Source organism: Notothenia coriiceps, unplaced genomic scaffold (assembly GCF_000735185.1).
Source record: "Notothenia coriiceps isolate Sejong01 unplaced genomic scaffold, NC01 NC01_scaffold00000339, whole genome shotgun sequence".
NCBI classification, from domain to species: Eukaryota; Metazoa; Chordata; class Actinopteri; order Perciformes; family Nototheniidae; genus Notothenia; species Notothenia coriiceps.
Window position 1 is genome coordinate 2,153,640 of NW_011333040.1, and position 27,236 is coordinate 2,180,875.

Genomic DNA, 27,236 nt, shown 5'->3' on the forward strand with positions numbered 1-27,236 from the left:
AACAGTGCTGGGACAACCCAAGCCAAATGCTCCAGTGCAGGCCAATGCATTTCAGTGACCAGTGGACAATTACATCATGTGACAGTCAACCTACCGGCAGGCTCCTCTGCTGAGGCAGAAGGTAAAGATGTTTTTTAAAAGTCTGTGTTTCCCTTTGGCGAAGTCCTAATTTTGTTTTCTTCTTCATGTTAGTGTTTCTTCAAAAGTCTTACATTTTTGGTCAGAAGTTACTGCTATGAGCATCTTTTTCAATGCAAAGGAAGGACCAATATAAAAAAAATACGATGCAATGATTTTCTATAAAAGAATGCCAGAAGTCAAATGGCCACAAGAGCCTAACGGGTACTAACATCTGATCATTGAATAATTGTTGAAGGCATTATAAAGTCCAAATCTCAGATAAAAGGAAATGCTTTCTAGTTTCACGTAATTGTAAATTACGTGATGTAAATGTGTTTTTATCCATGCACTTTTGTGATGACAATGTCGGTCGGTTGGTCAACCACTTTGATCTGAAATATCTCAACAGCTATTAAATGGATTGCCATGATATTTGGTAAACACTTTCAGGAAACACTGTCATTTGTTCAATACTTTGGATTGAGGCAAAACTCTAAGTCTAAATGCAGCCTAGCCAGGCTGTAGACTTGTAGTCTTGTTGGACTGACAAAACAAGACTTCCCCTTGGACGGCATTTTAAATAGCGCTGCATACAGTTTTTACGGGGCTGCTATGCGCCTGCTTAAGGAAGCTAACATTCACACACAGTTGGGAATACAACTTTGTGTTAAGGGTCCTGTCCAAGGATACATCGACACGTTGACTGGGATCGACACACAACCTTCTTATTGGAAGATGGCCGCTCACAGCCAAAGTCCCTCATTGGGCTTTTGGAAACTGCCTTTCCACTATTTTATAGACTAAAAAGGATCATCTGAGAATGAAAAAAGTCCTAATCACAGTTTTTTTATCTGAAAAACTTCTGTTTCGGGTGTGCGCTTGTGGAGTGTTAGGCTGATGGTCCCTTACAAAGTGCATGTGTCTGTTTAAGCGGATATTTATTAGGCATTACAGAACAAATGAAATCGGAGTAGTCTCCATTAAGCAGCGATGTGTGGTTTTAGAGTGGTGCTAAGTATTGGGAAAGTGCTGACAAGACGTACGACTTGTGTGCTCTTCTATCCATTACCGGTCTGTCTACCGGTCTGTCTACCTGTCTGCCCCCGTAGCCCAGGACCAGCTACTGTTCCATCGCCCTCCGCGGCGGGAAGTGCTCTCCGGATCAGGCATCTGCATGCTGGAATGCAGAGGATGGAGCAAATCCATTCAGCATTGATCCAGTTCCATTTAGACTGAAGATAAACACATTATATCAGGAAACCATATTCTTATAAAGGGATTGGTGAAAATGCAGCATTGTAATGGTCGAGTGAGTGGTGTGCTCTGCCTCTTTGTCAACAGATGATCAGCACTGCAAATGCTGCCATCACTTTACTGTGAGGTTTCTGTGGGAGACTATAAGGGCAAACTTTCGGTATATACGTATGCTCTAATTCTAGAAGTTGGATCGCTTCTCACTTTTGATGTTTACTCTCAACATTTTGATTTTATTCTCACTTTTTATAATTGTATAGCCTACTGGTAACTTTTTTTTGTTCTCCACATTTAAATCAATTTTCTACTTTTTCAGCTTTATGACATCATTTTACAAGATCCTTCTGATCTGAGTTATATATTCTTTAGCCTGGCACTGATACTAAAAGTTGACCTTATTCTTGACATTTTAACTTATTGTTGAAAGGCAAGAAAATGTCTTATGCCTTTCCTTATTCCTGACCCTATACTCCTATGTAGGCTCCCAACATAAGGGTAGAACAGACAGACATGTCAGCAGCACTCCAGCAGAGTGATAAACCCCTCGGTGTGTGTGTGTGTGTGTGTGTGTGTGTGTGTGTGTGTGTGTGTGTGTGTGTGTGTGTGTGTGTGTGTGTGAACGTGAGTGTGTTTTAATGGCTTTCTCAAAGGCGTGTGGATGTAGACAGTGAATAAGAAGGACAGAAAATGCAGCGTTAATTGTGGGCTGATGGAAAGCTTCACCGACACAAACCAAGGAAAAACCAACTAATGGGATGCTTATCAGTTCAGACTTACAGAGGTTGACGCACCAGGGCATTGGTTGGTCACTGTGATTAATGCTTTTTATTGGCTGTGCCCTATGGAGCGTTTAACTGGCTTTACCATTAAAGCTTAATGTGGGGCCCTGCTTTGACCTTGGTCAGGGGGATCCTTTGTAAATATCAAAGAGCTCTCTCTTTGCTAATTTGGAAGGAAAGACTCACATTTCAGGCTGCGTGCCAGCGTTTCTCTGAATGTACGTGGTCACATGTGTTCAGGATGAGCACTGTGTGTGTGTCTTTGGTGTTTTGACATTCTAGTCTCGTGCGGTGACTTTCGGCCTCAGGATTGCAACACTGTCCTGAGCCGGAGCAGGATACAGAACATCTTGGCATTCCCTCGCCTTTTCTGACCAAAAAGAGTGATGGCTTGTTTCTGCTCATTGATTTTCCCTTACAGAGCAGCAGAGTGTCAGGACTGATAGGGAGCAGGGTTGAGGAGAAGTGGCCTCTTGGGTCATTTCAAGGCAGTGCGTGACTAGATCCTAAGCAGTTAAAACAGATGAGTTTGGGATAGTCTTTGAAAGAAACGGTGCGTTAACATTTTTCTCTGCAGATGCAAAAAGCCACTGAGAAGTAACACAGTATTACATCTCTATTTCCCTCCTAATCTTCTCTTGCTTTTCTGCAACATGCAATCTTTTTTAATTTTTAATGTTGTCTCCCCCACCCCTCTTTTTTCCACACCTTAGGTCCGCTCACTAAAAAACAAGATGAGTCTACGATGAACAGACCAAGGGATGAAGGTATTTTAATGTTTTTGTTTTCTTCCTCTTGCTCCATTGTTCTAGCTCTGTAGGGATTGTTGTGTTAGCATCTGTATTAATAATCATCTTAGACTCTTCGCTGTGTGTGCAAATGACATTGTGCCATGTCAACGGCTTTTATTAGCGCTCAAATCTGCTATCCTTCCTCACAGGCACACGTTTAGCTGAAGCGCATTAAGAGCTCCATACAAAGTAGTTGTTCTTCATCCCCCCTGTCACTAACGCTGCGTTTTTGGGTACTTGCACAGGGAGCTAATTTACTTTCCCTTCTTGGGTTGCGATGTGGTTGATCAACCCCACGCTGATGTTCTCACTATCCTGCGTGATGCATCAATGGAAATCAATATTCACTCCCTTTTTTTCACCTGCGCTTTTGATGCACTCACGTCCTTATGAAATGCACTGCTGAATTATTGTCCTTCATAATGTTTCTGGGCATCCTCCAAGTTTTCATTTATTAAAGAAGTAGGATTCCTGCATATTTCTGCCACTGCTGTGCATTTTCAAGTTCACTGCAGCAGGCGAATGGAGATGCTCTCACTACCCTTTACTGATGCAACCAAAATCTATGTAGACAGTGTGCATCTGTTTCTGTACACGTGCCGTACTGTATATATAGCATTATGCACACATACTGTAGGATGCACTGCATGTGTGCATCGTGTGCCTATTCGAGCGCGGTGCATGTGCAAATCTACGCCTGAGTGCATGTGTTCTAATTTGTGCCAATATGTGTGGTTTTTCTTTTTTCTTTTTCTTTTTTTCATGTGAGGGCTCTGTGCTATTTGGGTAGTGAATTCTCTCTCCCTTGCATCTCTAATTGCTATGGTTTAAAAAGAGACAGATGTAGCTAATCCAATTGTGTGGTTTCTTAACGGTGAAAACAGAAGGAAGGATTCATGCAGGATTGCCTCGGAGAGGAGCAGAATGATAGAATAGAGATGAAAGAAAAGGAAAAGCTGAGCACTGCGAGAGCACAAGGGGAGGGCAACGAGGGGGAGAGGAGGGGGAAAATAGTCATAATGAAGACAAGTGCATGATGAAATGACATTTACAAAACTTGAAAGTTAGAGAAATGTGGAGCGAGAGAGAGATTGAGAGGGTGGATGAGGAGGAGACTGGTAGAGCTTGACATTTATGCCAACACCTGATGGATCTTGACAGGATAAGGGTGGCTCGGGTAGATCCAAATTCGTTACTTTAATTACTAAGGTATAGATTGGACACGGATTCCTAGAAATCCTATTATTAGCAGCTTGTTTTCTTTCTTCTTTTTTTAAAGTTATTTGCGAGAGACTGCATTGTTTGCGCCTGGGTTTTGGATGCACAAAAATACAATAAAGTGCTGAGTCAGGATGAAACTTTTTACACCCCAAATCAATGCAGTCCATAGAGAATGAATGAGAGAGGAGCAGAATAATGGAGGAGCAGAAAGTAGGCAGTTTCTATCCGGAGGTAAGACGTCGCCTTGAGAATAGCAGTGCGAGGAGGGTGGATTTTGAGGAGGAGAGTATCAGGTTAGGTAGGAAAGAGAGGAGTGAATAATGTGCTAATGTTTTGGTGGCAGGCAGGAAGGACAGTGAGCTCCTTGTTGGCCCTGTAGGCCTTGAGGCACTTTCCCCCTGCGACCCTGCACCCCCTAATCACCCCTCTGTTTGTGCTGAGTCCCCGCCAATCACTGCACCATGTCCCTCGCTTCAACCTGCATCCAACGTCTTAGATGTATTTCATTTAATTATACTTGAAGAGGCCCTATTATGCTTTTGGGGGTTTCCCTTTCCTGTATCGGTTATATAGGTTTTTGTGGTCAGCAAAGGCTGAAATTCCCCCAGCATAAAACGCATCCATTGGACCTTTTTGACTTTCGTAACATCATGACATCGCTATGTAACACTCCAATTAATCGAGATAATAATCAACATACAGTAATAATCCATTATCAAAATAGGAGTTTATTGCATCCCTCATTTGGAGTTAAAAAGAACTAAGCAAACCAGACCTCTGCAGTCCGCTGAGGCTCGAGCCTACATTAGCTGCTACTAGCGTCACACATCTGAATATCCAACCCAACTTTTACAAACCAAGTTGCTTTATGGGTAATGTAGGCATCGGACAAGGAGAATATATTCAGGATCATAAAGACTACATCTCGGTTTCTCCACGAGGCCAAATTAGTGCATGTTTGATGTTTGACAATTACATTTGCATGAAAAAAACGTCATGGTGTAAACACAGCACCAAGAATATGTCATTGAAACGTAAAATAAAAGATAACAGATTGAACCTTTTAAAATGGCTGCTACATGTCATAGCCTTAGTTATTTATCACCCAGGATTTATTTTATGGTGGGAGGGTTACTACGAGACCTGCTGATATGTCACTACTCTATACTGTCCTGTTAATGCCGGGATAATTGAACTTGTTTACATATCCTCTGGGAAATCAGCCGAGCTCCAGAATACACCGGAGAAGAGCAGAAAAAGAGCAGCGCGTCAGAGTGTACGACTGAAAATCTTTATTTTTAGCCAGTCTGCCTGTGTCACACGTTTGATCCACAAAAGAGCTCTGCATGTGTGAAGCCATATGTGCCATTTTCCACATCCCCTGTGTGTGTGTGTGTGTGTGTGTGTGTGCGTGCGTGCGTGCGTGCGTGCGCGCGCGTGCGATTGCGATTGCGAGTGACGCACCCCAAGTGCATGTGTAACCTGAGATTCAGGTGGTGATGCAGGCGGGTGTGCAAATACGTGAGTAGAATTTGTTACCACGGCAACAGGCATTCAGTGAGTCGGTGCAATGGAATGGCTGGTGCAGTTCTATTAGCGAGAAGCAGTTTCCATAGCGACTCGACATCGCAGCTGCCTATGCAAGTTTGTGTGTGTGTGTGTGTGTGTGTGTGTGTGTGTGTGTGTGTGTGTGTGTGTGTGTGTGTGTGTGTGTGTGTGTGTGTGTGTGTGTCTCTATGAATACGGTGTGAATCCTGTGTGAATTTGAGTGTTCATTAGCGTACCTCGCTATGTATGACTTGCTTTGTAACATTTATTTTTTTCGTCCTTGCTATCATGTTTTTTCGCGGTGAACTTCCCCTCCATGTCTCTTCCCCCCGTCAGTTCTCTCACACTGCCCTATTTTCATCTCCTCGCTCCCTCACATCTTACCCCCTTTTATCTCTCTCTCTCTGTCTTTCTCTCTCTCTCTCTCTCTCTCTGTCTCTCTCTTTCTGTCTCTCTGTCTCTTTTCCCCATCTCTGAGTGCTGAAGCTCATCAGGGTAAACAGATGCTGTGGCTGTTATTTATGTTTCCACTTGGTCTGGCTTTCATACAAATTATCCACAGGCCCTGCACAGTGCAGACGCTCGGCATAACTGGGCTGCACTGGCAGCTCTCGCAGCCTCATCCACGCTCAGACCGTACCAAGAGAGAGGGGGGTGGGGGGGCTGACAGAGTGAACCATAGCAACACACTGATGGGCACCAATAACAGAGAGGACATCAGAACCGGTGGCAACCATTTGCTCCACACATGCAGGGGAAGGAAAGTTGGGGAAGGTACCATCACGGCACAGGATAGGGGGAGACGCATCACAGGACGAAATAGAGAGGATAATCCCAGTGGGACACACATGAAACAATTGCTTCCAACTTAAAGGCAATGGAAAAGGCTTCATACTTAGTATGTTCATATTTTTCTCCAAGCAAACCACTGGCTGTAGAGGGTTTGTTTTTACTACTGCGGTTCTACAAATCTAGAGCTACCAGTTTAAAGCAGTGGCGAACCGTCAGGGCCTTCAAGGTATTCAGAGAATACCCTGGAATACTCAGATAAAACAAACAAAAAAATCAATTTAATTATATAAATAATGTATCGTATTGATCTGTAATATTACAGTGTTACGTTGATTTGTTTGTCCTTCTCAGTCCATGCACTACGCATTTCAGTGGTTTTGTGTTAGAAAAGAAAGCAACCAATCAGATCTTGTTCTGGGTCTCTGGGTAGAATATCCTTCAACCAAGGTATTCTACATCCTTGATAGAATGCCCTGGCCGTTGCACTGAATGAGAGCGTACGTTTGGATTGACAGTTTGATCAACCAATCATATATTGATTTGTAGCCAATGGGTGTAATCTTTCAGAGTTTCCCTCGGTTCCGGGGGTTTCTAGAAGGCCCGCTAGTTCACTGGCTCGAGACAGAAGCAGTGATTCTCAAACTTTTTTCAATAATGTACCCCCTTTGAAAAAAAATTCAGCCAAGTACCCCCTGATCAGCGCAAAAACGATTTGTTAGGGACAAAATGCCTATATAAAGAGGTACAGTGCAGCGCTGCACCATCAGTGTCTGATTTATTAAAACAACAACCTTGTAACTGAGAAACACTTAAATGCTACATTTCAAATGTTTACAATCCATCACTAAATTCATGGCAAACTCAATTTAACATCATGCTATAACACTCAGACGACATTAGTTGCATTGAACTGATTTTTTTAATAAGTTGTAATTACAATTTAGTGAGAAACATAGTCTTGTGCTTTACTGAGGATCTTTGTCATTCTGACAGGGAGACTAACTGCAGTTATTACACTTCGCGTTTTGAAATATGTGTAACTCTAGTCTATTAATATAAAACCCACACTGCTCAAACTTGGTTACTTTTCCTAAAATTGGTATATTTATCTTTCTTTTTTTTTTTCATTAACATAAAATAAATCTCACGTACCCTCTGCAGTACTCCAACGTACCCCAAGGGGTCCGCGTACCCCCATTTGAGAACCACTGCAAGGCCCGCTAGTTAACTGGCTCGAGACAGAGGATCTAGATGGATGCGACGAAGCAATTCATGCTTTTTTTAACGTTGAAATGACAAGTGCAACAGGTGAAGATGAAGTTGTTGCGGAAATGTTGTGAGTACCCTTTTCAAGACGACAATTCAGTGAAAAGACGGACATTATAATGCCGCGGCGGTGGCGGGGGGTGTGTGTGTGAGGGTAGACTACCTGTTGCCACTTAAAAATAAATATTTCACCCCAAAGATTACCATTTTTATACCAATTACTCGAACCCTGAGTAATTTTGAATCTTGGTAAACAAAACATGTAAAGACAGTGAAAATTGTGATTAATTGAACTTAATGGGGCCACATTCAACAACAGCCAAAGTATATCTGAAAATCTGTTTACACAAAACACAAATATGTGTGTAGTATTATCCATGTATATTTATCAAGTCTTATACTCACTCCCTTCCAAACAAATGCACTTCTGCAAAAACGTTACTATATAATATACTTCAGGCTCGCAAGTAATGTGCCTGCGCAAAAATGGGACTGTTTATACAGAGGTATATTAAAAAGTGTTAGCAAAGTATGCATGTGTTTGCACATACTTTTTAGTTCTAAATTAGTTCTCTTATGACTTGATAAATGAGACTTGGAGAATACTGCACATGGAGATCTTGTGAAAGGATGTTCTCATAGTTAAATGCGACCCCCTATTTATTTCAATTTCTACACATTTCTAAGTTTTTTCATTATTTTTCACCATGGAGGCATGCGAGAAAAACAACGTTTTGAATGAAGATGAAAATAATGCTGTTTGTCTTTGTCATGCAGATATTCGGGATCGTCGTAAGAAGCCTGTGATGCTCTTCATCCATGGAGGCTCCTACATGGAGGGCTCAGGGAACTTGTTTGATGGCAGCGTCCTGGCTGCCTACGGAAATGTCATCGTGGTCACCATGAACTATCGGCTGGGCGTGCTCGGTAAGTTTGGTGTTCCGCATCCTGCCGGGCTTTATCAGCCATAAATTCATCTGATGTTTTGTTTGCAGACTTTGTTTGCAATGTGTCATCTCAACTTGACCTTCCCCTGTCAGTCAGAGAGCTGATGTCTATCAGGTTGCATGTTTTATAAATGGGCGTAGTGTTGCTGGAGCGCACTGGAATCTAAAGCTTTATGTCTAGATGTTCAGCTTCACAACATTAGCACACATCTCCACAGAGACCAATGGCGGAAGATCTTTCCATCAGGTAATTACTATAATTACCATAGAAATAAAAATAAAGATATTACTGTTTGCTTTTGATAACAAACTAAGTTGGAACGGGGATTTATGCACCCTAAATAGATGCCTTTTTAATGGATGTGTGTTAATAGCACACAGTATCAGCTCTGCAGCGCCACTTCTCAGAGGCTGCGGTTATATCAACATGTCAGTCCTGCTGCCTTTACGTAGATGCTCCGGGATTTCATTCGGTAACACAACTTCTGGTACTATAAAGCCGCTGTGGGCAGCAAATACTGTGAGAATTACCCTGAATCATTCATTGATCAATTCAGACTGACTCTCCTGCTGTGCCGATTTTGTCTGGAGAGTGTTAATTGACGGTGGTTACATAACCTTCTAAACGAGCCACAGCCCTGAACGTGCTCACATGTGTTGTTAGAGCACTTAAACAAATAGCACTACACTCCTGGTTTTCAAAATACTGGTGCAATGAAAAATAAAATCAACATCAAAATTCAAACCAATCCTTTTGCATGCTTTTATTGTCTTAAGCTAACACCACAATGCATTTTTTAAGTAATAAGTTACATTACAATATTACTTACTCTGAAATGTAATGAGTTACACTACTTTTACATTACTTTTGAGTTACTTTACCAAAATAACCGCAAAAAAATGGCTAGATATTTTAAATGCTAAAATGTAGTTTAGTGCAGCTCATTATACATCCAGTGAAGGGCAATTTGGTATAGCATAACAACTGTGTAGGCCATTCAGGCTACTAACAACTTTTATTACACGGCTTGGTCAGGGTTCGAGTTATAAACTGAGCTCTATTGGGGTCTTTAAAACAAACGTGTGCATGCGCACGCACGCATGTACACTATTGTCCGGTGCCTTGCTCAAGGGCACCACGGCAGGGCCCAGGAGGTGAACTGGGACCTCTCCATATTTAGGTCTGTTCGGGGACTTGAACCGGCGACCCTACGGCTCACAGTCCAAGCCCTGATACTGACACTACCTTAACACAGCTTTCTTTTATGGTCCAATTTAAGAGTAAAATATTTTAAGTGTAAGACTTGGAAACATCTGTATTTATAGAAAAATACAATACGCTCAACTCAATCTTTGCAAACAGCCTCTTGATCTGTTCACTGACAGACATTTCTCTATAGCAGGAAATAAATATTATATCTTTTTTAATGATATGAATATTACTTACTGCCTTTGGTGTACATTCAGTCATTCACAACACAATTGAAATGAGTGTTTGTTGCTTTCAGTGTATTTTTGGATTAGGATGTATTCTATTTGTCCATTCTGTTAGAGCTTTGCAGAGCTTGCAAGGCCTGTCACAATGTGTAGAGAAGTGTGTGTGTGTGTGTGTGTGTGTGTGTGTGTGTGTGTGTGTGTGTGTGTGTGTGTGTGTGTGTGTGTGTGTGTGTGTGTGTGTGTGTGTGTGTTTGTGTGCAGCAGCACAAGGGCTAGGTAGCCCTTGGATATCAGTGGAGTCAAGTATTTACATTTCCCGTCATCTTTCAGAGGTGTTTGCACACAGACTATCTAACGCCGGAATTGCGGGTGCCAGGTTGGGTAATCAGATCTTGTTTATTGCATCACGCCTGTTTCAACATATCAGAATAATGATAAACAGAGAAATGGGAGTCGTTTAGGATGCCGTCCAAGAGTTGCAGCAGAGTATTAACAGAGGGGTAACACAATCCAGAGCGTTATTGAGCGTGCCAATGGAGAGGGGACAAGGACGAAGTGAGGGTTAGTGGGATGAGGACCTGGACCTTCGGCTTTATCGTGCTCCATTTCAGCTTGTTATGTGCTCTTTTTCACAGCTGACAAATCATGACCTGTAACAAATTGGGCGTGAGATTCTGTTCACAAATTGAAGTCAGGTTTGTTGAATGCAGTATTAAACTAGAAGTACGCAGACGTTCGCCAAGGCCAACGGTGCATTCATGTGCTCCTCCGACGGAGTTGAAAAGTTATTCTTCTGACTTTAGTGGATATTATATCTTATATTCTTTATTATTTTATTCTTGTTGTACTATACTACTTTATTTTACCTGGACTTCCAATGAGGACCTGTTTTTGTTAATTAATTTGTTTAATACTTTTACATTGAACTTGCTAATCTTACTTGGGTGATTCTATGCCGACATGCTAACAACATGTGTCCCGGTAAGGACCAAAAAGAATATGGTCTTCGTCAGTTACACACGATGTGATGTAGGCATCTTTATTGCACAGTATATCCAGTATTTGTGTTCCTGCATAGAGCAAAGAAAACTGATCCGTGAAGCTAAATTCTTGGCAACTTCCAGAGTTGCTCAGATTTTTGGGGGGCTTTCATGAGAAATCTCCCAGTTGGTAACTCATTTATGAATATATATCTCGACACCACATGAATGCAGAACAAATGCCCTACTTTATATTATAACATAAACGCAATAGAGTTTTTAATATAACGTCCTTGTTAACACACCCACAGCAAAAATCTCAGGGGTTCTTACTTGGCCCATGATTCCACCAAGTTTCAGGCAAATCAGTCCTGTCATTTTGATGCAACCCTGCTGACTAACACCCAAAAAGAAAAGTGGTCTTTGGTGTTTCCTTTCTGTACAGACTCCTCATCCTGGTTGATTTAAGTTGTCATTGTTCCTTTAATTCATGTTAGAGATGTTTAAAGTGTTTGAACTGCCCTCATGCACTCTACACTATGGATATTGACTTCCACACATGATAAAGGCGGAGAGCAACCCTGCTCATGAGGGATGACGCAGTGTCCTCGATTCCTTTAACGTTGTTGAACATTTTTGGTATGTGGGCGAATGTGTGCTCCTTCTCTCTCTCACTCTCAGATATGCTTTAAATGGGTTACTGTACTAAGGCGATTATCCGTGTGTGTGTTAGTATGTTTGTGTAGAATAAGGATGCATGTGCACACGAATACCTGCTGTGCACGTGACAGAATGTGAGCGCGCGCCACTCGGTCGCTTGCCGTGCGTAAAATATACATATGAATAATGCAGCATCCATCTGAATATTTAATGGCGCTCCTCTCTGACACTGTGAATTTGAGTCAAAGTGAGAAACACAGGTATGCCTTTTTTTAATAGTTTTACGTTCTAAACTTTAGTATTATCCTGTACTTACACACACAGGAGCTTACATATGCCAACCTCATTTCATACAATGCCTGCGCCTTTAAGAGAGCGATTGGGAGTCGCGTATAAGGGAAGAAGAGAGCAGGGAATAGAGAAAGATGAGCGAGGGAGAATCATAGAGAGACAGTGAGGGGAGAGGAAACAGAAGGAGGGTAGGGGGGGGGAATATGGGAACAGTCTAAAAATAAACCATCAGAAAATGTTTTTTCGTATCTGCAGTGATGCAAAGTATTCATTTAAATAAACGCTCCTGCAGTGTGACCACAGCTCCCTTCCACACCGCTTAAACTCCTTATGCTTCCACTCCACTACGACACGTACACATGTCATCTTGAAGCAAATTTCATAATACTTATCTTATTAATTTATCATAGACGCTGTGGTTGTGGAGCGAAATGGGTGAATGAGGGCAAAATGTCTGCTGCACACTGCCTGGTTCAGAGGGTTGGCGACAGTTGAGTTTCCAGATTTGCTCCTCGGCTCACCTTCTCCTACCTTCCTCCTGCTCCCGGCCCAGAGAGCCTTCTGATTTGTGTTGCACGGCCATCTGTTCGGACTAATTAACTAATTAACTAATTAATGGACTCTGGGGAAAGGCCCACCATCGAGGGCTCTGAGAGTGAGAACATTTTTCACCTCAGGAAGAGAGATGTAACGCTTCTACTGGAAACATTTTCTCTGCATTTCCACCTATTTATTTTTTAAGTAAAAGCAGGCCATTTAGTATTAAAAACCACCGCATTTAACAACCATGGATTTTAAACTGATTGAATTGAGTTATTAAGTTAACATTGGTAATTATCCTGCCACATTTTAAATGTTAAATTGTGCTGGGAGATACTTTGAGACTCCACATATCTTAGTCCTTTGTTACTTAGAGATCGAAAGAAGTCTTAGAGAAGCTCAAGACAAATAACTGGAAATGAGCCGTCCATGTTAACATCCAAATTGATCAATACTGGTGGTCTGAATTTCTTATAGTCTATTGATTGGATTTGTTGATTACCTGGGGGAGGTGGAACAACCACTACAACAACACTATATCAACACAACAATGACATATAATCAGCCGAAAACGATTACATTGTGAACGTCTGAGCAAACATCTGCCTATTGACTACATTGACTTTCGATTGGACGAGCATTTAGCCAGTGATCATGGCAGCAGTGATTGTAGCTAGGATAAATCTCATTATTATCAGTTTAAATTACTCTATTTCGGAATGCAATGACAGGTTAGCAAATATTTAGCAAATCATGTAATTTGGGGATTTTTTTTCTACGATACTGATCAACAGTTACACATTCCTGAGACAGTACTTGCATTTTTTACCTAAGGAACCTGCATAGTACACACTTAAAGTACTATGAAGTTAATCAAATATAATCCAAGGTATATACTTGATAACTAAATAGCTCTGCATTGCATTAAAGGGGCCTTATTGTGTTTTTTGGATTTTCCCTCTACTGTTGTGTGATGTACTGTATAGGTTTATCTGTCTTTAAGCTCTGTTTTGGTCTCCACCCAATAAAGCAACAATAGGTCTCTTTGGCAGACCTTTTTGTTGTAGATACATGCCTCCTGCACCTGGAAACAAGGTCGTCCACAGCGCAACCCAAGACAGCGTTATTTGTATAGCACATTTCATACACCTGCGCATCTAAAAAGGCTTAGTGAATGTAGAGTAAGGACAGAAAATGTACACTTAAGTAGAAAAGTACTTAAGGCCACAACCTCACCACCCAGTTACAGTGAAGGAAATTTAAAGCATAGCTAACAATAGGATTTAAGCCAGTATAGGGTAGAGTAAGCAGTGTCTAATAGAGTGTTTAGCTTTGTAGGGGCTTGTCCAACATTATCTTTGAGATTATGTCCTAAGGGTGCTGCAAGGTTAGGGTTATCCTGATATTAAATATGATGACAGACATTCAAAGCAGCATTTGAAAACATCAGTAAAAGCATTAAATATAAAAAAAGGTTTTGTTCAGTACTAATCACTACAAGGGACCTTTTTCACATGACACATATCATCCATTGTTATTCAAATATTGATTAGAGCAGCTCGGAGGTTTAAGAGTCCACATTGTCTTATCTGTTATCTTCAATATTAGCTTTACTTTGGTGGAAAACCTTGATAGATCTAACCAGAGTGATTATGCTCCATCCTTTAAAGTGAACTACCATCATTGTGTTAATTGGACATACTCAATACTCAATACTTCTACTACTTTATTATTCCATCCGGCTTGTAATACTGTTGAGTTGGTTTTTAAAAGTACAGACCAATAAATTAAAAAGTGATATATCCAAAATGAACATCCTAACGTTCAGTTTGTTACACACTTTTATCAGTTTCTTACTCAATATCATTTTTATAATTATATATTTCGATGGACCTGTGTGTATGGACCTATTATAGCACAAGTCAAAGTATATGCCAAAACACTACTTTGCCCAGTGAGCCCTGGGAATCAGTTTGATGTTTGTTGCCCCTTGTTCTCAAAAACCTCCCTTAAAATAAGACATAAAGAGTATTTTTAGCCAGCACAGGTGTTGCTTTCAATTAATTGAAGCCTGCTGCAATCTCACAGCTCTAAATACAGTAAAACACACCTCCCACTCCACAAACAGAACCACAATCTTCCCACTCTGCAGACTCCTCTTTCCCAGCCCACCCTCAGTGCTACACTGATCGGAATCAGTATCTGGTTTATTGGCAGGTTGTAGCGTAAAAAGAACAAGATAACCATGGTAGGAGAAAGTAAAACATTCAAATTAAAAATTAAAAATTGAAATGTAAAAATAAAATATGATGATTATCTTTCAAATATCCATGATATATCAGAATTACGATGAAATCTATATCAGAGCAATTACAAAAAAAGCCCCAAAATAGAAGTATCTGAATTAAAATAAGTTATATGAATATGAAAATTCAATAGATTACAAAATATACATAGACCTATATATTATGCATTAGAATAAAAGCTGCATAAAGAATAACAATATACATAATACAATTAAAAGACATTGCATGTCATTTGTTAGACGCTTTTATCCAAAGCGACTTACGGCCCGTCCACACAGCAGCTTTGAAAAAATCTTGAAAATCTTGGAAGTGGGCGTGTCTGAAAGCTTGGGGATTTTTTGCGAGCAACGCGACCAACAACCAATCGCATGAATCTCCCGCCCCGACATCAAAGCAAAAAAAACCGGGGATTTTATGCGAGCAATATATATATATATATAAACTCCCCAAACAGGCGAAAACCTACCAGTTTTCACTAAAAAATTATTAAGATCGACTATAAAATACTGAGTTCTCTGGAACTAAAACCAAACTGACACCTGTGCAATACACCACACTTCTCTACACTTGTACCTCATCTGAGCGACGCAAGTGAATAAGGAACATAAACTAACCAGGTCGACACGTCGAACCGAGTCGGACCCTCTCTAACACAGTCAATAGCGAGTCTTATGATATGCAGTAATCACAGTTACACTTAAACGGATATATTTCTTCCTTTACAGGAACCGATGTTACTTCGAAGCCGTACGTTTAAAGTTGTAGTGTAAGTAGTTGAGGAGTTTAAATGTGTTAGTGTGCGAGACATTCATTAGTACGTATTTCAAATGGTTTCATTTTTGAGAACAAGGAATTACAAGTTATAGGTTGTACAACCAAACGTACACTTCGATCAGCGTTTTTCTTACTGACAAAAACAAAGAAATACGTCAATATAAGTATAAAACCTGTAAAAACATCCAGAAAGTACAAACAAAACATAACAAAGAAGATATGTCTTGAAAGTGAGTGTGGGTTTAACGAGGACACCCCTAACTGGTGTCATGGCTTACATTACATGCCATTGCGAAGGGTGTCGTTCGAAATTTGTAGAAAAGGTTGCGAAGAGACGGGTAACTGAAAAACTTACCCCACTGCAGTGAAACGGAGCCCGAAAAGCGGCTTGGACGTAACACCCCTTCGTTTCGTATTCTAAAGGTCCTTAAAAGTCCTAAAAGTCCTAAAGTTTTCAACTCGTTACAAGTTGAAAACTTCGACTCGACCTTCGCAGTCGGTTAGTTTAGGGCAAATACGTTTAAGACTGTCATGTTCGCGATCGGTTAGTTTGGCGGGGACGTTCGACCCCCTCTAAGTTCTGGCGTCCAAAGTAAAGGAGTATAAGTTTGCTCTGTTTAATGCCATCGCTCTTAGTGGGCCAAGAACATGCTGGGTCTTGATAAATGGGTGCCTATCCCCTGCGTTTGGCCTCTTGGTCCGTACCTCCCTCCACCGTCCTCTGNCTTCTTGTTCGACCAATCATGTCCAACCAAATCTTGAACGGCCTGCTGGGTAACCTACATGCAGTGGTGTGTGTGTGTGTGTGTGTGTGTGTGTGTGTGTGTGTGTGTGTGTGTGTGTGTGTGTGTGTGTGTGTGTGTGTGTGTGTGTGTATTAATCCCTGACAGTCTGTAACAGAGTAACATCTGTTTATCTCTGTGGCCCTTAAGCTTCCTGTTCAGGCAGGAAACAGAATCAGTTACAAATGTTTTTTTTAAATCCCAAATGATTTACACTAAATTAAATTAAATCAACAGGAATTTTTTGATTATTATAATTTATTTACATTAAAAACACAGATTAATATATGCTCTACCTGTAGCTTCTTTACTCCATTAAAATAATCATTTTAATTGTATTGCACTCGATCATAAAACCCACTTCATTAAAACTTGACAGAGACAAAATGAAAATCATCAAAACCATCTTTGTTTTCTTTTCATTCTTCCAACAATCGCCAACTCTGGTTTGAAAGTTTGAGTCACTGACTATATCAAATATAACGAAAAGTGACCCTTGTAACATTGTCACTGTATTATTAACCCTACTTTACAGTACGCTAATGACATGACACACGAGAAAAGCAAACAGCAGACAGGTTTACTTGTGAAGAGAAGTCTGATGCCTATCTCAAGCAGATGTATCTGCTGTCATCATCAAACACGCAGATTCTGTTGGAAAACGGTAGTGAGAGGAGGCTTTCATCTTTTCTGCGACCCTGGAGAAACTGAACAAAACAGTTGTATGTTTTCCTCTGTCGTTGAGTTCAATGGAAGTCGTCAGTGAGATGTTTCATTATCTGAGCGGTTTGTCAGCAGACACATTTCAGTCCTGGATTTCAATGTGAAAGCTAAAGAGTTTCTCCTTGAATGGTAGTGTCAGGTCCTAAAGGAGCAGAGCAGCTATTTAAAGAAGGAACAAAAGTCACACTGTCCTGAAGTGAAGGTTGGACTAACAGAATAACCTCACTGAGTGCGTGTGTGTGTGTGTGTGTGTGTGTGTGTGTGTGTGTGTGTGTGCGTGCGTGCGTGCGTGCGTGCGTGCGTGCGTGCGTGTGTGTTGGTGGGTGAGTGTGTGTGTGAGTATAATCCCTGGTGCGGTATGTAAACCATAAAACATGATGTCAGCTGTATACATGAGCGGAATAGGGTCTCACAAACCACAAACACACTACGTGACTTGTGTGAGTGTTTAAATCCCTGAGTCTGTCAAACTGTTTCTGTTCACTGAGGGCCACACACGGATAATAATCAATGATCACAATGAATGGCCTGCATTGAATAGTGCGTTGACAGAAATAGAATTTTTTTTTTCACCCTCCCAAATACGTAAACCGTTAAAATGACAAAATAAGACTACCTGTGTATATCTCTATAAACTATATCATAAATGTTGTAATTCAGTGTATCAAATCAAATGTACTCTCCCAGGTGTAGTAAATAGTGTTATAAGTTTCATCATTCTCAATGTGATCTGCACTATAATGACAATGCCCTTGAAGTTTTAATGATATACGAGGCAGTGATTTCAATCTAATTCTTCTATTTTTGGATCTCCATACTGAAATGGTTATATGTTTTTTTACAGTGTCAGTTTTGGTATTCTATTCATGGTATAGGGCCAGGGCTTATGAACGATCAGTGCTTTCCTGTTTGTTTTAAACTCCAAATGTTCCCATGTTTAACCAGATGAGAACAGCATTGATATTGGAAATCAAAAATGAAAACATAGAGGAAGTTATTTATTTTGAATGAACTGAATGGATTATTATGAATATTTTAAGGATTATGACTGCTGAGAGTAGGTAGTCCAACCTCTGTTGACTTGACTGAGCAGCTGACGAACACCAGCTCGTCAGCTGCTCAGACCGAGCAGCTGACGAACATGTTAAACGTTTAAGATGTTTGTTTTACCTTCACTTTTTTTTCAAATGTTGGACAGAGTTCTAGAAACCACCTGGACAAAAAGTGAGAATGTGGATCGAGAACAGAGAGACTACTGTGCAAGTCAACTGTCCCAGTAGTTCAACCACATCATGACGTCACCAGTTTTAGTGTTACCACTCAGCGCTTCCATGACAACCAGAATACAGACGGACAGGAAGCTGGACTGTCGCTCCACCTGTCTGACTCTGACCCAGCGCTTTTTCATTCAACTTAATTCAGAGGAGACGACAAATAAACTAAAACTTGCATTTCATGTAATTGCCAAATCCACCTTGAAAACTAAACACAAAACTACAAAATAAACAAGAAAACATAAAGACCCTGTTGCATAAACAACAGATAGTAAAGCATCTTAAAAAACATTTACCAAAGTAAACAGTAAAATATCGACAAACAAAACAACAATAACCTCATTAAATGCATGCTTCTGAGCTGAGACACAAATAAATAATACTATAGCTCAAAATAAAAGAAATCATGTGAAATGACAAATCCAACTTAAATACTTAAATAACGTGTCATGACTGATGTAACCCAGTCCAAACAATAATAATTTGTTTATTAACTAACAAAAAAGCGCATGCGGATGCAATACAACAGCTTTACATTCTCTAAATAAAATGTATTTTTGTTTGTGAAAGTGTGAAAAGAACACAGAGATTGAAGATTTCAGTTTTAACACACATGTAATTATTTTTATTGGCTGAATTAACATGCATAATGTGTGCGATGATGCAGTAAAATCAACATAACAGGTAATGTTGTTTCTCTAGTAGACCGTTTTGCTGGCCAATCCCTACCTACAAAAAGTGTTCAGGCCATCTGGTAGAAACGTCATCGAATATATCTGGTTCCTCAGTCAGAGACGGGTTTAAGGTTTTGAAACATTCTCGATGAGGGAGTAATTGGAGGTGGCTGGTGTCTGGAGGAGGGAGGAAGCACAATTAGCTGAATGAGAAGCACCTTAAGTGTGTTCAGGTTTCAGCCTCCTGCAGGTCTTCACTATGACCTGAATGTGATCTCACACTGGTTGTTGTGTTACTGAGTATGTAAATGCACTGAAGTTGACTATTGTTCACTGCTATAGCAACGTGACCAAATTAGATACTAAAAGCTTTATTTCTTCCATGCATGTAAAAGGGATTCCTCTGGCCAATGCGAATGACTTCCTATTTTGCTTCACACATAAATGGTATGAAGAAACGTATACAGGACTTATATTGGACTTAATGGATCAAATTCCTTTAGTTTGTTTGTGATGCGAGAAAATGTCATTTGTTTTTCAGCTGTCCCCATCCCAATGTCTGTGTATGGAGCAAAAAGCTTGGCAGACGTTGTGTTTTATCAGATTTAAGTGTAAAACCTTTTTTTTTGTTTTTGGAACTCAGTTGTTTTTTATTCATACATTTGTATTTGTTATGCTGTATTGTGCATTCAAATTGCTGACAATGTGTTCCTCATTTGATTGAGTTTTGCTGCAATGTGTTGAGCTCTCAGGGCGGCCATACTTGCAGACCATCCACGTATCACAAATGAGAAAAATACATTAATATGGAAGTTTATCTGCTTTGGTGCCTGTAAAGCAATATTCCCCAGGCACAATAAAAACATCAATATATCATAGCTTTTGTGCAGTTGACCCACATTGTGGTTAAAGCAGTTTTGTTTTTTAAGAAATGTGTGAATTGTTGATGGCAGAGCAAGCCAGGAAAAATAAAACTATGTAGAAGTTTTGTGCCCTGAATTGTTTGCCCTGAATTCAGCCTGTCAGCTATACTCTACATGCATGGTCCCTCCTCTCAACAAGCTTCATAAATCCAGTATTAAGTTTGTGGTTTCAGGTCAGAGCTGCTCCACTTTGAGGTTAAAAATGAAATGGTTTGTTGGACTTGTGGAGCCTGTTGGAGGTCATGCACAGCTGGAGAGGAAGATCTGCCCGACTGGACCACTTCAAAAGCAACAAAAAGCTGATCAGATATTAATGCATTTATATCCTTGATTTTATTTGACCTGGATTTGTGTGACTTCTCCTTAGAGGGAAAATGGATTTGTTAAAATGTGCATACTTTATTTTAATTTCCATCAAGCAGTTTGCGTGGCAGTAGAATGAGTTTTCACCAGTTTGTTCAGATTGTAGGATCTCTGATTCCTGCAGGGACAAATATACAAACATCAAACTGTATCTAGTAGTCTGCTGCAGCATCTCTGCTGCTGCCGGCCATTGTGTGTGTGTGTGTGTGTGTGTGTGTGTGTGTGTGTGTGTGTGTGTGTGTGTGTGTGTGTGTGTGTGTGTGTGTATCCATTGTCATTACTATCCACTGGCCTCAGGGTGAGAGACAGCCACTCTAAGAACTCTCGGTGTCTTTTCACATCTCCATTAGTTTCTTTGTCCTGTCATACCCTCAGGTTGCTGTGTGTGTGTGTGTGTGTGTGTGTGTGTGTGTGTGTGTGTGTGTGTGTGTGTGTGTGTGTGTGTGTGTGTGTGTGTGTGTGTGTGTGTGTGTGTGTTGTACAGTCTCTTTCAGGGAACAGGGACATGCATTAGTGTCCTGCTCAACATCTCTATCTCTTTTACACCAGCGGGAATCAGAGCTTTTGACCAATCGGCTGAGCCCCTCGTTGGTGCTCTGGCTGACATTTAGAATAAGAAAATATAAGATTATATAACATATCTGATGGTGTAAAGCTTGAATCTTCATGTCTAGTGATTTCCCACACAGTCAAATAACTTGAATGGGAAATGGAAACAGTCTATTTTTCCGACCTGAGCAATGGATTCTAAAAGCTCTCATACCCCACTGAACAATAACACACACTGCAGTTTTCCTTTGAGTTTCTGTAAAGCTGACACACATTTGGGATATAAAAGGTTTTCACCCAACAACAGTCAAATGGTATTAATGGAAGTTTGTCATAGGGAGTGGAACAGCCTCTTTTCAGATATTTCTTTAAGTTCTCTGTTTATGAAATCACTTTAGGTAAAATAGTTAAAAAAGCAAGTGAAAAATGTACCTTACATTATTGTTTTATCTGGTGGGACATTGGGTGTAGGATGCATCTTATTTACATGTACAGTAGCTGTTAGAACATTAAAAGAGTTCAACATTTATTTGAAATACATTCACTTGTACTGTCCAGTTAGAGTTATATGATTAGAAGATTAGGGTTAGTGTTGGTTATAGAAGCGCTCGCTCTTCATACAAAGTGTTCCTCAATCATGGTTTAAGAACAGATTGAAGTCTTGAGTTAAAAAGCAGCTGTCAACAGTTCCAAAAGCCTCAGAAAGATCCACAAACACATTGAATATACGATATCACTATATATGATACCACTATATTTAGCCTTGTATTGATATTTGGGACGTGGAGATGAGACTCTTTCAAAGCCTCTTTGAAGTCTGAAAAGGTAACAGATGCACAAATTCAGGTTGTTATAGCACTGACGCGGAAGAAAATATTTCTACATTTCCTCTTCAATCAGATCATCACATTGTTGCTTGACTGCTGAGTGGGGATTATAACCCACAGCTGGCCGCTCTGATTACTGACTGCCTGGTCAGCCTGGATTAGACTCAAACACATAGCACAAGAGAAAAGGTAAATACACATATTTCATTTCATTTTAATGCTGAATGTTCAGTTCCCTGACTTACTTTTTCTTTTCCTGCGTCTTACTTTGTGTGTGTGTGTGTGTGTGTGTGTGTGTGTATTTACCTGTGTGTGAGTGTGTGTGTAGGGAGTAATTCCCAGCTCACTATTGAGCTGGGAATTACTCCCTACACACACACTCACACACAGGTAAATACACACACACACACACACACACACACACACAAAGTAAGACGCAGGAAAAGAAAANTTATACAAACATGGTTAATGGTTAGAGGTAACTGAGTTATTTATTTTGTTAAAGTTTCAGCTATTTTGTTTACAGTTCTGTCATCAGATTATTTAATATGATTTGTTAAAACATTGTTATTTCTTTTGATGTGAAATATTATGTATTTAATTTAAATAAAAAGCAATGTTAATTTTGTTCACAATTTGTTTAGTTAGTTTACCTTATTTTTTCTCTCAAATAGAACCGATAAGAGTATCGTTACAGGACTGGATCGATAAAAGTAGTAGTACCGTTAAAACCTTAACAATACCCATCCCTATGATGGTGAGTCATGTTAGAGATGTTCCAGCACAGAGCCGGCATTAATGGCTAGTATTTGAGTGAATTATCTGGTTATTGGTTGTATTTGTAAAAAAATTGGGCTCATTGACATTATTCCGCAGAATTAGCTCTCTCTTTGTAAAGTGCTTATGGATGTACAAACAGCTATTAGAGGCTTATTTTGATACTGATAAAACTTAAAACCACCGTTTTTCTCAGGCAGGTGGTGGGGCTTCAAGAAGTATTTTTTAATAATTCCTAGCTGATATTTTATGAACTCAAGAGACCTTGACCTTTTGAGTTTGACTGTGACACGTTATGTGGTGTGAGAGATGTCGAACATGGAGTACGACTCGCTGCGTTCATTATTTCCTTGTATTTGATTGGTCCAGCTGTGCAGCTGGCTGCCAGCCTGGGAGGCAGATTGGTGTCAGTATCGCTCAGAATACCTATACGTCATTAGTGCTCAATGTGAACTTTGCCTATATAAAGAAGGAAACTGTTCTTGGCTACAACCTGAAGCCTTCGGCATGCAACATTTCAACATCACATTCATCACACTCCCTCAAATTCTACACAATCACACTCGTAATAATCATGATAAAGTTTAGCAAAGTAAAAACTTTGTTCCTTATGTTCAATATCCAACATGTTGGTTTGCATGTGAAGCTAGTCGCAATAAGAATGACTGTATTTTGTATTCTTTTATGCAGTTATATTCAGATATATTTGACATTTTTGTAGCGTCTTTCCATGTTTGTTTTGTATTGTTTCTTCTATACAGCCTTTCACTTCACCCCAAATTGCTCCTGTGGGGATTGCCCACAGTACCGAATGTATGTTACGGTACGTCCACACAGCAGCTTTAAAAAAATTTCCAACGCTTCTCTGCCCATTGACTTTGAAATGGGGTGACGTCACTTTGCCTCGCTTTTCGCCGAACTGCATTGTGGGGAAGCAAAGCAAAGATTTCCAGGATTTTCAGGATTTTCAGGATTCAAAAGTTGAGCAATGTTCAACTTTTGAAGCTGAGCTGGAAGCGTCAGCCAATCAAATCCCGTTTATGCAAATCTGACAGTACAAGCGCTAGCCAATCAAACCGCGAAACCAGCATTTCTTGCCCACTAAACGATGGCAATTAAAAAAGAGCCAAACCTTAGTACTCCTTACTTGACGCCAGACTTAGAGNCGCTCTGATTACTGACTGCCTGGTCAGCCTGGATTAGACTCAAACACATAGCACAAGAGAAAAGGTAAATACACATATTTCATTTCATTTTAATGCTGAATGTTCAGTTCCCTGACTTACTTTTTCTTTTCCTGCGTCTTACTTTGTGTGTGTGTGTGTGTGTGTGTGTGTGTGTGTGTGTGTGTGTGTGTGTGTGTGTGTGTGTGTGTGTGTGTGTGTGTGTGTATTTACCTGTGTGTGAGTGTGTGTGTAGGGAGTAATTCCCAGCTCAATAGAGCAGATATATTTAATCCTTCCCTCACTAAAGCTGATGTCAGCATCAGCTGGCTCTGTGCGTGTGTGTATGTGTGTGTATGTGTGTGTGTGTGTGTGTGTGTGTGTGTGTGTGTGTGTGTGTGTGTGTGTGTGTGTGTGTGTGTGTGTGTGTGTGTGTGTGCATTTTGCAGTCTTTTTGCATATTAGAAACGGAGTTGGCGACACTAAAACTGCAATATAGTGTTTGTGTAGCATAATACATATGTCATATATTTTAGGTGTCTCCAGTACCAATAAAAAGACCGATAACGTCGGAGCTTAACGGTACCACGGCCTTTAATAATTCAGCCCCGGGGCCCGTTTAATGCCGGGCCTCGGTACCCCCCATCCCTACTCACCAATCACATCTAGTGTAGCCAGTGAATCTGAGCTGCTTGTATGATTTCAACATTAAAATAAACGTATTGATGCAATTAATACACCGTAATAAATGCACATTAACATTAGAATTTTCATCTCTCTCACTCACACGGTTAATTAGCTTTGAGATTAGATGACCTGTCTCTTTTAAGGGCTATGCATATGAAATGGAACTTTCTGTACAGAGCTTGGAAACATCTCTGTGTCAGTATGACTTCTGAAGCATTGCTTTTTAAATTAGCAGGACAGCCTGGTTTCACTGCACAGCTTGGCACCATGTGAATGGTCCTTAGAGAGTAAGAATTGAGTGAGATAAGTAAGGTAATAAACACAATGACATTGGAAGCCTATGGGCGGCGTGCTAAAATGACATTAGTTCAGCAGGAGGAAGCCCAATTACAATATAATTACATTTCTGGGTATACTTGACATACAGAGTGATGCATAATTGAAATTGACCTGCCAGCAGTTCTTCAGATGGAGCTTCTGGCACCAACAAGGAGGTTTAAAGCGAGACACTATCTGAAAAAAGGGTGTTTTTTTTGCGCTGGCGGCTGGGGCTTGGGAGGTAGCGATCATACACCATTAGGAAGGTCGGTGGTTCGATCGGCATTTCAAAGTGTCCTTGTGTGGTGGGTGCGTGTGAATGTTAATCCCTAATGAGCAGGTGGCACCTTGTATGGAAGGTGCCTCAGTGTAAGAATGTGTGTGTGAATGGGTTAATGCTGACCATTTTCCATTTTGAGAGTCTACTTTTAGACATGTGGGAGGCAAACATTCAAAATACTTTTTTACTGACTTTGTCTATTTGTGTTTGTTTATTTTCTACATAATATACCAAGAGTTAGCATTAAATAATGCCTCATTTACATAACATTTCGGAAATAAAAGAAAATATAATTGTCTTAATGATAGTAATACTGGAAAAGTTTGAGATATCTAACAGTTGAAGTTGTTCACTCTATTCAACTGTAGTGTCTTGCAGAGAGTATGGAATTTTGCAATATAAAGGAAGTTTTTTTCAAATAAAACTTCAATAACACTTGCATACAATCCAACCCATCCAAAATCATTCATAGCCTGATTTATATAACTTTGTTATATAAATATAACATAGTTTACAAAAAGTTATCAACAATTCACCCAGCGTAAAACTTTCACTCAAATATATCAACAAAATTAAACAAAACTTTTGAACGATCCAATGTTCAGATTTCTGAATATATGCAAAATATTTAATGAGATATTGCCTTTTTTAAATATTTAAACAAATCATTTCACAAATAATTTTTTTAATAATTGTCTCAATATAAGAAATACACTGGGGGAGTCGCATGGTGATATCTATGTTGTACATAATCTCCTCTAAACATATGTATGTGAAACGAGAGGTCAGGCACAGCACCAGTGGCGACTGGTCATCAGGCACAGCCCCACCTAGTGTCAGCAGAAAGTATTAAAATAATAATAATAAAAAAATACATCTTAAAATATATTGTACGATCATGTTTAATCATCTGATTCGTCTGTACATTGCTGTTTTAGTCTCTGTGTTCTTCTAATTAGTGTCTACAGTGTGCCTATTGAGCTGTTTTGAGCGATGTGGGTCAAGCCCCGATCAAGCCCCTCTCTCTCACTGTAAGGGAATGTGTGCTGTGAAAACCATACTGCGCATGCTCAGAGTCTTTTTCTATTTAATGTGTGGGGCAAAAAAATAATCACCATAGGGGCACTGTGCTGACATACCCACCAAACGTCATCTCACATAATTCACAGCTGATTGGCTGTAAGTACGTGTGCCGCGAAAAGAAAAATCTATCGATTAGATTTATGATTCGACTTTTGAAACTACAAAATAATTAATAGAGATTTTTGTCCAGAAGGATAGGCAAATGGACTACATCTTCAAGTCAAGGTAAGACCGCAATTTTATTGAAAATGGGATCTTACTGAGAGAACAATCCAATATTTAAATGATAAAATTACATTTTTTGGGTATCCTTTTGTTGAACTGTCTGTTTAAAATTAATCGAAGCATCAGACTAAAAAAGCTTTTGAAAATAATATTATATTTTGATTTAGGTTATAATATTAGGTTATAATATTTGTAAACCTTAAGACGAGTCAGTGCTAGTGCCTCACCAGCCATGAAGCTTCTAGGGCTGTCAAGTTAACGCGTTAATAACGCGTTAAGCGTTAATAACGCGTTAACGCAAAAAAAAATTAACGCCACTAATTACTTTAACACGATTAACGCATGTGTATTTTTTGTCCTCGGCCGCCCCGTAGTTTCAGAGCGCATCAAGTTTAAAATACCATCTACAAGCTGATGCTGACAGCCCCGCTCCTGCCGTCCGCTTGTGGCAGACCACACTTCCACGCTCACCGGCAGGCCCGGACTGGCCATCGGAAGGACCGGGAGGGTGTGTGTATGTGTGGCGCGAGCGAGCGAGGCACACCTTACGTGTATTGCTGTTGTTAGCATCTGGTGCTAGCTAGCTGTGCTAACGGATATAAGGAGCTGTTTCAATGAAAACAGAGGAGCGACATTTCGCTGACAAATGCGCCGAGCACTTGACTTTATGCAGGTAGCCAGACAGTGGGACATTGTACGAAAAGTCAGCACACTCTGCACGGATAGTGCGCGCAACATGATTGCATATTGCATATGCCTTGAGCTGCACATAGCTCCAACGATCCATCACAGTGTCTCTCCACACACACACACACACACACACACACACACACACACACACACACACACACACACATACACACACACACACACACACACGCA

At 40.2% G+C, this 27,236-nt stretch overlaps 2 protein-coding genes across 2 annotated transcripts in view; one reads left to right on the forward strand and one right to left on the reverse strand.

Annotated features, from left to right (window-relative positions):
• Positions 1-8,742, forward strand: part of LOC104950015 (neuroligin-2-like) — a 57,333-nt gene extending 48,591 nt beyond the window's left edge. Inside the window, exons 3-4 of the mRNA XM_010776462.1 lie at positions 2,867-2,920; positions 8,549-8,742. Coding sequence (XP_010774764.1) covers positions 2,867-2,920; positions 8,549-8,742 — 248 coding nt within the window. The remainder of the gene's footprint in view (positions 1-2,866; positions 2,921-8,548) is intronic.
• Positions 8,743-17,823: 9,081 nt separating this feature from the next.
• LOC104950027 (neuroligin-2-like) overlaps positions 17,824-27,236 on the reverse strand; it is a 23,982-nt gene continuing 14,569 nt past the window's right edge. Inside the window, exon 5 of the mRNA XM_010776470.1 lies at positions 17,824-17,870. Coding sequence (XP_010774772.1) covers positions 17,824-17,870 — 47 coding nt within the window. The remainder of the gene's footprint in view (positions 17,871-27,236) is intronic.